General features: G+C 43.8%; 1 protein-coding gene across 1 annotated transcript in view; it reads right to left on the bottom strand.

The window, feature by feature from the left end:
- LOC125462405 (uncharacterized protein C16orf96-like) overlaps positions 1 to 15778 on the bottom strand; it is a 98240-nt gene that overhangs the window by 46971 nt on the left and 35491 nt on the right. The window contains exons 6-10 of the mRNA XM_048552449.2: positions 15203 to 15335; positions 9634 to 9719; positions 6089 to 6190; positions 5810 to 5884; positions 586 to 750 (exon numbers count right to left, since the gene is read on the bottom strand). Coding sequence (XP_048408406.1) covers positions 586 to 750; positions 5810 to 5884; positions 6089 to 6190; positions 9634 to 9719; positions 15203 to 15335 — 561 coding nt within the window. The remainder of the gene's footprint in view (positions 1 to 585; positions 751 to 5809; positions 5885 to 6088; positions 6191 to 9633; positions 9720 to 15202; positions 15336 to 15778) is intronic.

Genomic DNA, 15778 nt, shown 5'->3' with positions numbered 1-15778 from the left:
ATTTGTAATAAGAAAGGAATCAGGCATGGAATGAATGTTTGAAAATGAAACAACCAGAGTGAATGTGGAAATACGCTCTCCTCCCATCAGCGTCCACTCCCTAGTTTGTACTTAAGTCTGTCTCATGCTCTTCCAGCACATTTCAGCTCACACAGTAACAGACACTTGTATCTGTCTCTTCAAAAAAAATGGATGGCACACACAGAGTAGCAAGTCTTGCGAACCACAATTTAAAAACAAAAACTTACTCTTCAAAACTGCTACGTAGAAGTGGGTTAAAGACAGAACTGTTACTTCATACTGTTACAAATCTGTACAATGAACTCAGAAAATCCAAATCAGTTCAGGAACCTTCAAATTCGCCAGCATGCAGTGAATTTTTACCCGTTCTCAAGTGACAACTTCCTGTAAACAAGAGTGTTAGATTTTTAAATTGAATTCATCAAGATTTTATACAGATTATTTGTGCCAACACATATTTAAGCAGCATTGGCATGGTAACTTCATTAATTCCTTTGAGTAATGAATGGATGTTTAGGATGATGGTCCAACATAAGTACTCAATCAAACACCGGATCTCATTACCTTGCAGTCCATGTCGCACAGAAGTTTCTCAAGAACCTTCTGCCAATCCTTTTCTTGGGCACATACTTTATTCAATAATTCCTGCATCATTGCGTTTAATTGCTGTGCCGTTGCATCCAACAGCGTCCTGCTCACTTTCGATTCCAGTGCTTTCTTATCAGCTTTCTGCAGGGAGAAATATGAAAGGAATATCATAGAAAAGCAAGACACGGTTCTAAAGTTACCAGCTCTCCTTTGGATTGGGTCAGTCTGGAAGCTGGCAAAGTTGCAACAGTGTGTAGATTTAACAATTAAAAGGAGTAGTCATTGGGAGTTTGCTAATGCAGTGGACATCCAGTTTTAATCCAAATTTAATTAATACATTGCAATTAAGAGCTAGACTCAGTAATAGCCAGTATTAAACCACCATCAAATGCCGTAAAAATCTATTTGGTTCACTAATGTCCTTTAGGGAGGGAAACTGCCATCTTTACCTGATCTGGCCGACAGGTGACTCCAGACCCACAGCAATGTGGTTGACTGTGAACTACCCCCTGAAATAGCCTAACGAATCACTCAGTTCAAGGGCAACTAGGGACGGGGAACAAACTTGCATCTCAAGAAGGAATAAATTTTAGAAGTTTACATTAAATAGCACGTAATAAAACATTCCCAGCTGCTTTACACAAGCCGTGCAGAAGGATGTAGAACACTAAGTCACACAGTGAGACCTTAGGGCAGCCAATAGAATCCCTGCAGTGCAGAAAGAGGCCATTTGGCCCACTGAGTCTGCATCGGCCCTCCAAACAGCATTCCTCACAGACCCAATCCCTGCCCCATCCCCAAAACTCCACATGGAGTTTTTACCATGGCTAACCCCACAAAACGGCACGGTGTCTCAGTGGTTAGCACCGCAGCCTCACAGCACCAGGGACCCGGGTTCAATTCCAGCCTCGGGTGACTGTCTGTGTGGAGTTTGCACATTCTCCCCGTGTCTGCGTGGGTTTCCTTCGGGTGCTCCGGTTTCCTCCCACAGTCCAAAGATGTGCAGGCTAGGTGGATCGGCCATGCTAAATTGCCCATAGTGTTCAGGGGTGTGTGGGTTATAGGGGGATGGGTCTGGGTGCGATATATCAAGGGGCGGTGTGGACTTGTTGGGACGAAGGGCCTGTTTCCACACTGTAGGGAAACTAATCTAAAAAAAACTGCACATCCCTGGGCACTTACAGGGCAATTATTTTTAACATGGCCAATCCACCTAAGATGCCCAGCTCTGGACTGACTGAAACATTGGTGAAAGCAGCAGGTTTTTAGGGGTGAGGGTCTTAAAGACAAATAAGGAAAGCCGAGTAAAGAGGTAGAAAGACTCATGGAGGAAATTCTAGAGATTAGGGCTGATATAACTGAAAGCACAACCACCAATGTTGGAGTAATTAAAATCAAGGGTGCACCCTGTTCAGCACCATTTGTGACTCCTCAGAGACTGAACCAGTCCATGTTCATTTGCAACAAGATCTGAGCAATATCCAGGCATGTGCTGACAAGTGGCAAGTTTGCGTCTCACAAATGCCAGGCTATGACCATCTCCAGTAAGGGACAATGTAACCACTAGCCCTTGACATTCAATGGTGTTATCATCACTGAATTCCCCACTATCTACATCCTGGGGCTTGACCATAAACTCTACTGGACTCACCACATAAACACAGTGACTACAAGAATAGGTCTGATGCTAGAAATACTGTGGCATGGAACTCACCTCCTGACTCCCCTAATTATGTCCACAATCTACAAGGCACAAGTCAGGAGTGTGACGGAACAACTGCCCACTTGCCTGGATGAGTGCAGCCCCAACAGCACTCAGGAAGCTTGACACCATCCAGAAGCATCCACTCCCTCCACCATCCACGCTCAGTAGCAGCAGTGTGTACCATCTACAAGATGCACTGCAGAAATTTACCAAAGCTCCTCAGACAGCACCTTCTGAACCCAGAAACACATCCACCTAGAAGGACAAGGGCAGCAGATACAGGGGAACATCACCTGCAAGTTGCCCTCCAAGCTACTCAATACCCTGACTTGGAAATAAATCGCCATTCCCTCAGTGTCACAGGGGCAAAATCCTGAAATTCCTTCCCCAAGGGCATTGAGCATTTACCTACCGGCACAGGGACTGCAGCGGTTCAATACGGCAATTCACCACCACCTTCTCAAGGGCAACTAAGGACGGTCAATAAATGCTGGCCCTGCCAGTGACACCCACATCTCACAAGAGAATAAAAAAATGTCAGAAATTGAGGAGCAGAGGTATTTCCGAGGCTTTCTGGGCTCAAACAGTTAAAGATGGGTGAAGCCATTGAGTGATGTGAAAAGATGGGCGAGAATTTGAAAATCAAACTGGGGACGGCTGACGTAGGACAGTGTCCACAAGAGTGAAGAGGTTGGGGAAACGGGGCAGCAGAGATTCTGGTGAGATAGTAAGAACTGTCAATGCTGGAGTCAGAGATAACGCAGTGTGGAGCTAGAGGAACACGGCGGGCCAGGCAGCCTCAGAGGAGCAGGAAAAGGCCCCGACTTGAAATGTCGACTTTGCTGCTCCTCTGTTGCTGCCTGGCCTACTGTGTTCCTCCAGCTCCACACTGTGTTATCAGAGATACTGGTGATTTCAAGTTTCCGGAGAATAGACTGGCCAGGAGTCCATTGGAGTAGTTGAGAGGAGAGGTAACAAAGGCAGGAACTAAGGGTTCAGCAATGGTGATGATTTGATGAAGTTGGCAATTGGCCGTCTCAATGATAGCACACGTATGTTGCTGAAAGTTCATGACAAGACCAAATGTGATCAAAGGTTGTGATCAGGCTGATTTAATGTCATAAGAACAAGAAGTCGGAGCAGGAGTAGGCCATCTGGCCCCTTGAGCCTGCCCCGCCATTTAATGAGATCATGGCTGATCTTTATAAGACTCAGCTCCACTTACCCACCCACTCACCATAACCCTTAATTCCTTTACTGTTCAAAATTTATCTAGCCTTGCCTTAAAAACATCCAGCGAGGTAGCTTCAACTGCTTCACTGGGCAGGGAATTCCACAGATTCACAACCCTTTGGGTGAAAAAGTTCCTCCTGACCTCAGTCCTACATCTGCTTCCCTTTATTCTGAGGCGATGCCCTCTCATCCTAGTTTCACCTGCTAGCGGAAATAACCTCCCTGCCTCCAATTTATCTATTCCCTCCATAATCCTATATGTTTCTATAAGATCTCCCCTCATTCTCATGAATGCCAATGAGTATAACCCCAGTCTACTCTGTCTCTCCTCGTAATCGAACCCTCTCAACTCTGGAATCAATCGAGTGAATCTCCTCTGCACCCCCTCCAGTGCTAGTATATCCCTTCTCAAGTAAGGAGACCAAAACTGCACACAATACTCCAGGTGTGGCCTCACCAGGACCCTATACAGCTGCAGCATAGCCTCCCTGTTTTTAAGCTCTATCCCTTAAGCAATGGCAGACAAAATTCCCTTTGCCTTTTTAATTACCTGCTGCATCTGCAATTCTACTTTTAGCGATTCATGCACGAGGACACCCAAGTCTCTCTGCACAGTAGCGTGCTGCAATTTTTTACCACCTTGCTATTATTCCTACCGAAATGGATGACCTCACACTAATCAACATTGTGCTCCATCTGCCAGACCTTTGCCCGCTCACTTAGACCATCTATATCCCTGTGCAGACTTTCAGTGTCCTCTGTCAGCTTGTTATGGATTGGGGTTTGCAGCTGGGAACCAAACCTCAGGCTTCAATCTTCCCAAATTTTCAGCGCGTGTCATTTCTTCCCATTCAGTGTTGAATGTCAGCTTAAGTACAATATATTTTACTCTTGAATGGTATGTGAGCATTGCTGGCTAACTGCCCTGGAGAAGTCAGTGGGTGCACCCGCAGTGCTGCTGGGGCAGAATTCCGGGATCTTAACCCAGTGACACTGGCCACAATGATGTATTTCTAAGTCGGAATGGTATGTGGCTTGGTAGGGAACTCTGACAATCCTGCAGCAGTAGAAGATTCACAGAGGTGGTGGTGAGATAGACCTGATTTAAGATAATGAACCCTGATGTCAAAATCTAGTGGCTCTAAGATTCATGGCACTAACAAGGCAACTAACCCAAAGCAGATTGCAGTATAAAGTCTTACATCTCCCTGCTCTATAAAGTCCAGCAACTCTCGAACAAAACTGTTCATCGATTCAGAACAGTCCTTTCGAGCACCTTTCCACTTACAAACTGTATTTAACTCCCATGCACACACACACCTACTTACAAAATAAATTTTCTGAGGGCTCAGGAAAATCCAACAAATAAGTTTCAAAGTGAAAAATGTTATTTTAATCTGACTGTTTGTAAGCCATTTATACTAAAGCTAAGCTTTTATAGTCAGCTTCAACAACAGGCTTGAAATAGGAACAGGAATCTCCATCTATAACAGGATAATTTGAAGTTTCTCATGATTGCTATTTAATTGCTTTTACTTCTTTCTGAATGTTGAGTATAGATTTTCTCCTCCAGCTCCTTCTCATTGGTTGTTTATTGGGATTATATACCCCCTGCTGTGTAACATCTCAGATTCTGTTCCTCAACTTGAGCCCCAATAAGATCTGTCTTTAGATCTTGAATCACATCATCCCATACTGATCTCTTTGATCAATGCCATCACCTGACCCCCAAACATCCACACCTCCACTCCGGGCTCCCCTCTCCCTCCCTTCCTCTCCTCTCTCCCCTCCCCTCACTCCCCTCCTCCTTTCCCCTCCCCTCGCACCCCTCCACCTCTTCTCGCTCTGCTCCCTTCACTCCCTCCACTCCCCCCCACCCTCCCTTGCTTCCTCCACTGTCCCCTCCCTCCCTTCCCTTCCCTCCTCTCCCCTCGCTCCCCTCCTCCCACCCTGCCCTCACACTCCCCTCCTCCCCTCCACCCCTGTCCCTCCTCCCTTCTTCCCCTCTCTCTTCATCCCCCACTCACCTCCTCTCGCTCCCTCACTCGGTTCCCTTCACTCCATCCCCCACCCTCCCTTGCTTCCTCCACTCCCCCCTCCCTCCACTCCTTCCTCCTCCTTGTGGATTGCCAAACGAACAGTTCTTTATAATCTGCAATGATGAAGCAAAAAAGTCTGGACCACCATTTGTGTGCTACGTATGATACACGTTACATAATTAGATCACTTGCTAATTCTTGTGTCATCATGAAAGATCCTTACCCCGTTGATCTCCATCTCCAAAAATTCTTTGTCGACCTTCTTTTCCTCGAGAAGTTCAAGCTTTTCTTGAATTCCCTGTATGAAAACACATTTGCACGTATTGAAATATAAAGTGCAGGGAGGATTAGAAGTCCCCAAGTAAACATTCCGGCAGCAATGTGAATAAACTTGATGAGTGACAGTGCACATTTGAAAAGACGTGTGGCTGACATCGATGAGCAGACGCTGTCAGCAAGTGTCGAGCTGCTCTCTGTCAGGCATAAAAGCTGAAAGCATCACCTGGAGCTCATCGTGGTCGGCCTGCAATATTGCAAGGCGACTTTCAAAATCTTCTTCCATTTCTTCCAGTTTCCGCTTAAGGGTGGCTATCAATTCTCTATCCTGGAAAAAGAGAAATGCAAAGGGCAACAATTAGTGCCATCAATGTTCATTGCACTGTTAAGGTCAAGGATAACCAAGGGCAATGACTGATTGACTAAACAATACAAAGTTAAGGGAATGAGGGTTGGTTAGCTCAAATGGTTGGAGCATGGTGCTAATCATAAGGTTGTGGGTCCAATCCTCATATTGGGCAACTGCTGGCTTCTTCCTTTAAAAATATCAAGTTAAGGGTTATATAGTGCAGTTATATTGTCCCTGCCTCTTGGCCTGAGGACATTTGCCAAGACATGGACATCCATTTAACCAAAAAAATTTCTTGAACAGTTAAACTCAGGAATCCAGGCATTGTCAGAGATAGATGCCCAGCTCCTCAGGTTATAGAATTCCTACAGTATGGAAGCAGGCTGTTCAGCCCATTGAGTCCACACTGCCCCCCCAAAGTGCATCTCAGCCAGAGCCACCACCCTAAACTATACCCCTCAGCCTTGAATAAACTTAGTGATCCATTTCTATAGCCCCTTGTGGTAAAGATTTCCACAGATTCACTACCCTCCCAGAGGAATTGATTCCTCTCATCTGTTTTAAATGGTATCCCTTACATTGAGATCACGTCCTTGAGATCCTGGATACCGGATCCAAAATGTTAACTGCGTTTTTTTCTCCACAGATGCTGCCAGACCTGATGAACTTTCCCAGTGATTTCTGTTTACGTTTCCAGCATCCACAGTTCCTTCGTTTTCTTTTAATTTAATCTCCAAAGAATCTTACTTGTTTCAATATGATTAACTCTCATTCTTCTAAACTCCAATGAATATTGGGTAAAACCAGTCAACCTCTCCGCAAAAGAAACAGTACCTCCACACCCGGGGTTAACCTAGTGAATCTTCTCTGGATTGCCTCCAAAGCCAGCATATCATTCCTTAAATAAGGGGAACCAAATTGTTTGCAGTGTTCCAGCTGTGGTCTGACTAATCTCATGCATAATTTTAGGATAACTTCTCTATTTTGTTGCTCCATTCCCATTTAAATGAAGGCCAACAATCCATCCACCTTCCATATCACTTGCCAAACTCAGAAACTTGCCTTTCTTTGTTTCTGCAAACAAGAGAAAGTTGGCGAGGAACTGTGAGCTGTGAGAAGGATACAGAGATGCTTCAGTGTGATGTGCACATGCTGACTGAGTACACAAATATGTGGCAGTTACAAGTAAATGTTGATAAATGCAAGGTCATTTGCTTTCATAGCAAAAACACAACGTCCGACTAGAAGCTGAATGGCTATACATTTGGAGACAGGAATGCACGATGAGCCCTGGGTGACCTTGTATTTCAGTCGCTGAAGGTAAGCAAGCAGGTCCAGCAGGCAGTGATGAAGACAACTGGTATATTGGCCTTCATTGTGAGAGGATTCAAGTACAGAAGCAGGGATGTCTTGCTGCATCTTCCCTGCTGAGATCACACCTGGAGCACTGTGTGCAGTTTTGGCCCCCTAATCTGAGGAAAGATGTTTTAGTGATGGAGGAAGTGCCACAGAAGTTTACACAGACTTGTTCATAGCATGGAAGGGCTGACATATGAAGGGTCGTAGGGAAACAAACCCTTTGGTCCAACTTGTCCATGTCAATTGGATATCCTAAATTAATCTAGTCCCATTTGCCAGCATTGGGCCCACATCTCTCTAAACCCTGCCTATTCATGTGTCTATCCAGATGCCTTTTAAATGTTGTAACTGTACCAGCCTCCACCATTTCCTCTGGCAGCTCATTCCACACGTGCACCACCCTCTGCATGAAAAAGTTGCCCCTTAGGTCCCTTTTAAATCTTTCCCTTCTCACCTTAAACTTATGGCCTCTAGTTTTGGACTCCCCTAGCCTGGGGAAAAGACCTTGCCTATTCACATTATCTATGCCCCTCATGATTTTATAAATCTCCACAAAATCACCCCTCAGCCTCTGACACTCCAGGGAAAGCAGGCCCAGCCAATTCAACTTCATCCTACAGCTCAAACCCTAACAATATTTTTGTCAATCTTTTCTGAACCCTTTCAAATTTCACAGCAGGGAGACCAGAATTGAATGCAGTATTCCAGAAGTGACTTAACTAATGTCCTCCCAACTCCTATAACTCAATGCACTGACCAATAAAAGCAAGCATACCAAATGCCTTCTTCACTATGCTGTCTAATTGCGACACCACTTTCAAGGAACTATGAAACTGCACCCCAAGGTCTCTTTGTTCAGCAACGCTCTCCAGGACCTTACCATTAAGTGTGTAAGTCCTGCCCTGATTTGCCTTTCCCAAAATGCGGTATCTCACATTTATCTAAATTAAACTCCAAGTGCCACTCCTCGGCCCACTGGCCCATTGGATTGGTTAGGATTATATTCGCTGGAGTTTAGAAGAATGGTGGTTTTGGAATCTCATAGAAATCTACAAAATTCTGAAAAGATTAAAGTCAGTAAACTCAGGAAGGATATTTCTGATGACTAGGGAGTGCAAAACCAGGGCACATGGTCTAAGGATATGGGATATGCCATTTAGGACTGAGATGAGGAGGAATTTCTTCACCCAAAGAATGGGGAGCCTGTGGAATTCTCTACCAAAGTTAATGGTTGAGGCCAAGAACATTCAATTACTTCAAGAAAAGGTTAAATATAGTTCTTAGGGCTAAAGGGATCAGCGGGTATGGGGAGAAACTAGAAACAGGGACTGAGTTAGATGATCAGCCATGATTGTATTGAGTGTTTCAGCAGGCTTGAAGGGCTGAATGGCCGACTCTTGCTTCTATATATTCTACGTATCAATGTATTTGAGATTCATGCATAAGGACCTTCAAAATTCTCTGTCAGCTTCCTGTAGTCTTTCACCATTTAAATAACATTCAGCTCCTCCAATCTTCCTGCAAATATGTATAACTTCACCATATTATACTCCAGCTGCCAAATTTTTGCTCTTCACTTAATCTATCTATATTCCCCTGTAGACTCTATGTCATCCTCACTACCTGCCTTCTATCTATTCATCATGATCCTCAACTTGACTACAATATATTCACTTTTCTCATATAAGTTGTTAATATATATTGTAAATAACTATGGCCCCAGCAGTGATCTCTGTGGCACATCACTAGTTACAGGTTGGGATCCTGAAAATGTTTGATTCTTCCAACTGTTACTGGAAGCCTCTGAGCTCTAGTCAGAAAGCTACCAGTTGAGCGAACACTTGCCTTTCTAAAAAATGCATTTCTAGTGGTTCATATTCAATTGTTTATCAATTTGGCAGTATAACCTTTCAGGTTCAGAGGAAACAGAGTAACTTTACAGGACATAGTGTTATACCATGGCCCTCAGGACAATCCAAAATCTGAAAATTAGCCAGAAAATAAGCGTGGAATTTATACCACACATGCCACAAAATTTCAAAATGTAACATTGCTGCCGTAACCTGAATAGTTTCATTTTGTAGAATTTGTAATCCATTGTCGAGCAAATCTAATCTCATGACCAAATCATCAGGAAGGCCTTTCTTATCTAAAAATAAAGAAATATATGTCAGTCAACATTCAATACCATGACAACAGATAAATTCTGTCAATATGCAAAAAGGAAACTTATGCTGTTAGCAGTTTATTTGTTTTTAAATGAACTCAATAAGATTGACTGTAACAAAATTTCGCTTTGTTTTTCATTGAATGGAATCTCCCTCTGACACTGTAAAGGCACCGGCCACACGTTTCCTCCTTTAAACTCAGGCTTGGTGCATGAGGGCTGACGAAATGCAAACATTATGCACTTGTTGCGAAAAGGGTGTAAGGATAAGCTGAGCATTGACAAATCAGTCAGTTTAGCTTTTACTGTAGAACTAATAATTTGGGTTAATTAGGGACAGTCTGAAGGGAAATTCATGCTTAGCTAACTCGCTTAAGTTCTTTGAAGAGTTAACAGAGAGGGTTAATGAGATTAATGTTGTTGATGTGATATACATGGACTTCCAAAAGACCTTCAATACAAGACTTTGCACACTAGACTTATGAGAAAAGTTAGAATGTGTGAACAGAACGGGATAGTACTGACAAAGGTGTAAAATTGGCCAAGTGGCAGGAAACAGAGAGTAATGACGAGTGGATATATTTTTCAGGCCAGAGGAATGTTTGTACTGACATTGCCTAGGGGTCAGCGTTGGGACCCTTGCTTTTCCTGATTTATATTAATCGACTAACTTTTGGAGTACAGGGGACCATTTCAACATTTGTGGACCATACTAAACTCGGAAGCATCATAAACTGTGAGGGGGATTTCATATTTTAAGATTTTTTTCTTAAAAGACTAGAAGTACCATTAACCTAATGATATTGTTGGAGTAACTCATACTTTAAAGCACAAAACAGAGCATTCCTCTTTTTCTTTTAGCGCAACTTGAAACACAGCTCATAGAGCTATCTTCCTTTAAACAGACAATCAATTTTTATGGAACCAGTCCATGGGATTTCTGAGCTCCCACTGATTTACCTCTAAATTGATCCTTTCTCAGCCTGGGAACTTTCAATCTAATGTGTATTTCACTATTTTCTTTTTCTCCCTGGTAATTCTTCCTTGATTACAAGCTAGGCGAATCTTCTAGCCTTTTTTAAAAACTATTGAATTTTGTCTTTCTAATCCCAACACAAATTGCCACCCATATTCCTGCCTGGTAAACCACTTTCTGGCTAGAGCTGGACCCTCCTCTCCGGTATTCAAGCGGACTAACATTTTCCTGGGAATCGTTCCCTTCCCAAAGCCAATTCTATGGCAACAGAAATCATACGGGCCTCATATCCATGTAGAAACACTGGCTAGTTTTCCTTGAGGTCCTCACACTCTCTTTTGTCTTGGAAGTAAACAAACAGTTCAAAGCACAACCTTTACAACCTCAAATTCTCCACACACTTTCCAATGGCTTCAGAGATTCTGTTAGCACACAGGTCTTTAAGTGTAAGCACTTTGCATCTTACTGGTAAAATTATCTGGGTCTCTGTTAATCTCTAACAATCGAACCACCTGGGGCTTTTGGGAGGCAGATTTCGGAACAGGTTACATGATCCGCTCATTTTTCCTCTAAGCTAAAGGTCCAAATTGTAACATTCTTATAAACCCAATAATTGTGACCTCAGCGTCTTTCATGACCTGACCACAGATGAACGAAAACTCTTCCGAGATGCTAACTAGTGTAATATAGGAACTTAAAGCAGAACAAAACCAGTATCTTTGGGTGAAAAATTACATCCAGCTAGCTTAAAATTTCACCTATAGCTACCAGATAGAAGTTTATAGAGTGTTTGTGTTAGCTTGGGCCATATTCCCAGCCTTTAGTAAGGAACAGCAATTGCTCATATACTTCATTGCTCATATATGATCTGAGGAAGGGTCACTTGACCCGAAACGTTGGCTCTGTTTTTATCTTCACAGATGCTTCCAGACCTGCCCAGCCACCCCAGCAATTTTGTTTTTGTTCCTGATTTACAGCACCCGCAGTTCTTTCGGTTTTTATTGCTCATATACTTCATCTGCTTCAGGCACATCACAGCAAGTTGGCAGAAATTGCTGGCCCTGATTCCTGAGAGATGCTGAACCTGCCTGATGGTGCAGCGCTGTAGGGTTCCTGTTTCCCACACACCAGCTCAGGTACCCACACTGCAGTGGGATCACTTAGGAGGGATCATTTGTAACTGAGATTACAAGCGAGTAACAGCAGATAGCAGTAGTAGGGAGAGCAAAGGAGAGGCTGAATCGGAGGATCCAGTTCCACTCCCAGCTCCACAGAGACCCTGAACCCCAGAGAACATCGATGAAGAGGAGAATAACTGAGCAGCAGCAGACATGTGATGTATTTGACAAGGCTGCCAAGTGAATTCCCCATGACTGTGGGGAGACTGGAGGAGTCTGCGTCAAACATGAGGAGAGGGTAAAGTTGTTCTGGTGCCACTGAGATGCCCATTTCCATGTTTACAGTGGGCGATGCCAAACACTATCTTACCCTCTCATTAAATCAGTCTGTATGTATCTTCAGCACGGCTGTGCAGATTCTGAATGCCAACAAAGACTGTATCCATCAATATGATGCCTCAGCCTTTTTCTGAAATTATTCACTCTGGGCCTCGATTCTCCCACAAGAGGCCCATACCTTTATACATCTACCCTGTCAAATCCCCTAAAAATCTTACATTGTTCAATAAGGTAGCCTTCATTCTTTCAAACTCAATAAATACAGGCCCAACCTGCTCAATTTCTCCACATAAGGCAATCCCTGCATAGCTTCTCTGGACTGCCTCCAATGCTTAGGTAAGGGAATCAAAATGGTTTATACTATTCCAGCAGTGGTTTAACTAGCGACTTGTATAGTTTTAGTAAAATCTCCCTTCTTGAAGAGATTACAAAGAGGATTGATGGGGGCAGAGTGGTGGACACGATCTACATGGACTTCAGTAAGGTGTTTGACAAAGTTCCTCAGGGTTGACTGATTAGCAAGGTTAGATCACATGGAATAAGGGAGAACTAGCTATTTGGATTCAGAAATAGCTCAAAGGGAGAAGACAGAGGGTGGTGGAAGAGGTAACAAGGTGTAGAGCTGGATGAACACAGCAGGCCAAGCAGCATCAGAGGAGCAGGAAAGCTGATGTTTGGGGTCGAGACCCTCCTTCAGAAATGGGGGAGGGGAAGGGGGTTCTGAAATAAATAGGGAGAGAGGGGGAGGCGGATAGAAGTTGGATAGAGGGGAAGATAGGTGCAGAGGAGACGGACAGGTCAAAGAGGCGGGATGAAGCCAGTAAAGGTGAGTGTAGGTGGAGAGTTAGGGAGGGGACAGGGCTGGCCAGGGAGGATGGACAGGTCAAGGGGGCAGGATGAGGCTAATGGGTAGGAGATGGGCGTAGGGCTTGAGGTGGGAGGAATGGTTAGGCAGGAGGTAGTGGTGGCGGAGGGTTGTTTTTCAGACTAGAGGCCTGTGACCAGCGGTGTGCCAAAAGGATCAGTGCTGGGTCCACTGCTTTTTGTCAGTTATACAAATGATTTAGATGTGAACGTAGAAGGGATGGTTAGAAAGTTTGCAGATGACACCAAATTGGATTTGTAGAGAATAGCGAAGAAGGTTACCTTGGAGTTCAATTGGATCTTGATCAGACATGCCAACGGGCTGAGAAGTGACAGATGGAGATTAATTTAGATGAATGTGACGTGCTGCATTTTGGAAAGGCAAATCAGGGCAGGACTTATACACATAATGGTAAGGTTCTGGCAAGTGTTGCTGAACAAAGAGATCTTAGAGTGCAGGTTCATAGTTTCTTGAAAGTGGAGGTGCAGGTAGATAGGTTAGTGAGGAAGATGTTTGGTATGCTTGCCTTTATTCTCCATTTAAATAATATACAGCTTGTCTCGTCTTCCTTCCAAAGTGCCTAACTTAACATTTCCCCAGATGACATTTGTCACGGTATTGTCCAGTTGCTTAATTTATCCGTATCCCTCTGCTGACTGTATCATTCTCAACATCTGCCTTCCCAGCTGTAACCTCATCAAATCTGACTACAGTAGAGATTTGGGAGATTGGGGACATGCTCATTGGGTCAAGAGGAAGCACCTCTGCTCTTCTAGGGCCACTAGCAAGGCTTTAACTGATGGGCCCAGCCTCTCGAGCCTCCTTTCAGCAGCCAGATCTTTAAAGGCCAGGGAAACCTGCTCAATTGTAGTCAAGGCCTTTTTTAAAGTGGGACAGAGAACAGAGAACAGTACAACACAGTAGCAGGCAAAGCCCTTCTCAAAGGTTTCAAAAACCAAGTCAGAGAGTCATGCAGCATGGAAGCAGACCCTTTGGTCCAACTGGTCCACAACAATCAAGTTCCCAAACTAAACCAGTCCCACCTGCCTGCATTTGGCCCAAATATCTCCAAACCTCTCCTAATCTTTTCAATGTTGCATCTACCACTTTCTCTGGCTGTGTATTCCACACATTACTAACTCTGTGTAAAAACGTTGCCCCTCATATCCTTTCTAAATCTTTTCCCTCTCACCTTAAATACATGCCCACTAGTTTTGAACTCCCCCACCCTAGGGAAAAGACCCTTGCTGTTCATCTTATTTATGCCCCTCTTGATTTTATGAACCTCTATAAGGTCACTCCTCAATCTCTTGATCTCCAGTGAAAAAAGTCCCAACCTATCCAACCTCTCCTTATAACTCAAAACCTGCATTCCCACCAACATCATGGTAAATCTTTTCTGAATCTTCTCCAATTTAATGCGCAATACTCTAAAAACGGCCTCACCAATGTATTGTACAACTTCAACAATGGCATCCCAACACCTACACTCAGTGGTCTGAGCAATTAAGACAAGAGCATTAAATGCCTTCGTAACAATCCTGTCTATCTGTGACTCAAGTTTCAAAGAATTATAAACCTGAACCCCTGAGTCTCTCTGTTCTGCAACACTGCCCAGGGCCCTACCATTAACCATATAAGTCTGCCCTTGTTTGTTTTACCAAAATGCAACACCTCACATTTATCCAAATTAAACACCATCTGCCACTTCTCAGCCCATTGACCCAATTGATCAAGACCAAATGTAATCTTAGACTGCTTGCATAATGACTCATTCTTCCTCTCAAAAGCAGCTTGTGTTTATTTGAGGGAGCTTGACAGTTCAGTGAAAGTTGTGGAGGGAAGGGACTGCCTGGAATTAGATTGGTAACCCTCCCCCCGTAAAGACAGCAAGTCAACAGCATTGTGCAGAAATCTGGCTCAGCACAATCTCCCAAACTGCATCAAACTCAAACTTCTGGTGGCTAACCAAGAGGCGAGGTTGAAGAACTGCTTCAAACTGGGGGCCATCCTCATCACCAAACTCATGTAGGGGGAAGATATATTCAACATAACCCCCTCCCATAAGATGAACATTTCACCTGAATTATGAGAACTATTAATTACAAACAAATAGGGCATGCTGCGTTCTTGAATCTTAGCTGCCTGTCTAGAATTTGTGGCTGACCTATTTCTTCAACTTGATGCTTGAGTTCCTCTTCTAGATTATCCACTCGGATTTTTAGATCGTGGTGTTTGGAAGCCAGTTGTGATAATTGATGCAGAGCAGCTAAAGCTGCACCTAGGCGTTGAGTTCCGGCCTTAAGTAAAGGGAGAGAAAGTGAATTATTGCTCAGATAGTTAAGAAATTCTCATCAGTGATTGCGCCCATTACACACACACACACACACACACACACACACACACACACACACACACACACACACACACACACACACACACACACACACACAAAAACACACACCAATATTTAAGCCAACACATTTTTCCATTTGTTTCACATCAGTACATATAATTGCACCAATAATGACAACTGCACATGGATTAAGTATTTTTCCATCTGCATTTACAAGAATCACGTACTTACTTTCTCGTAAAATATACCGGTCCTGTTTTAACTGCGTTGTACGGAAGTTTGAAAATTTGATGAGGTTAGCATCAAAACTGATCCCATATAAAAACTATGGCTCCAAGAGAAGATCAGGTATTCCGCAGTGAGTAACTCACTTCCTGATTGCCCAAA

This window comes from Stegostoma tigrinum, chromosome 23, assembly GCF_030684315.1.
Source record: "Stegostoma tigrinum isolate sSteTig4 chromosome 23, sSteTig4.hap1, whole genome shotgun sequence".
NCBI classification, from domain to species: domain Eukaryota; kingdom Metazoa; phylum Chordata; class Chondrichthyes; order Orectolobiformes; family Stegostomatidae; genus Stegostoma; species Stegostoma tigrinum.
Note: the sequence above shows the minus strand (reverse complement) of the source record. Positions and strands in the feature narration are given on the sequence as shown.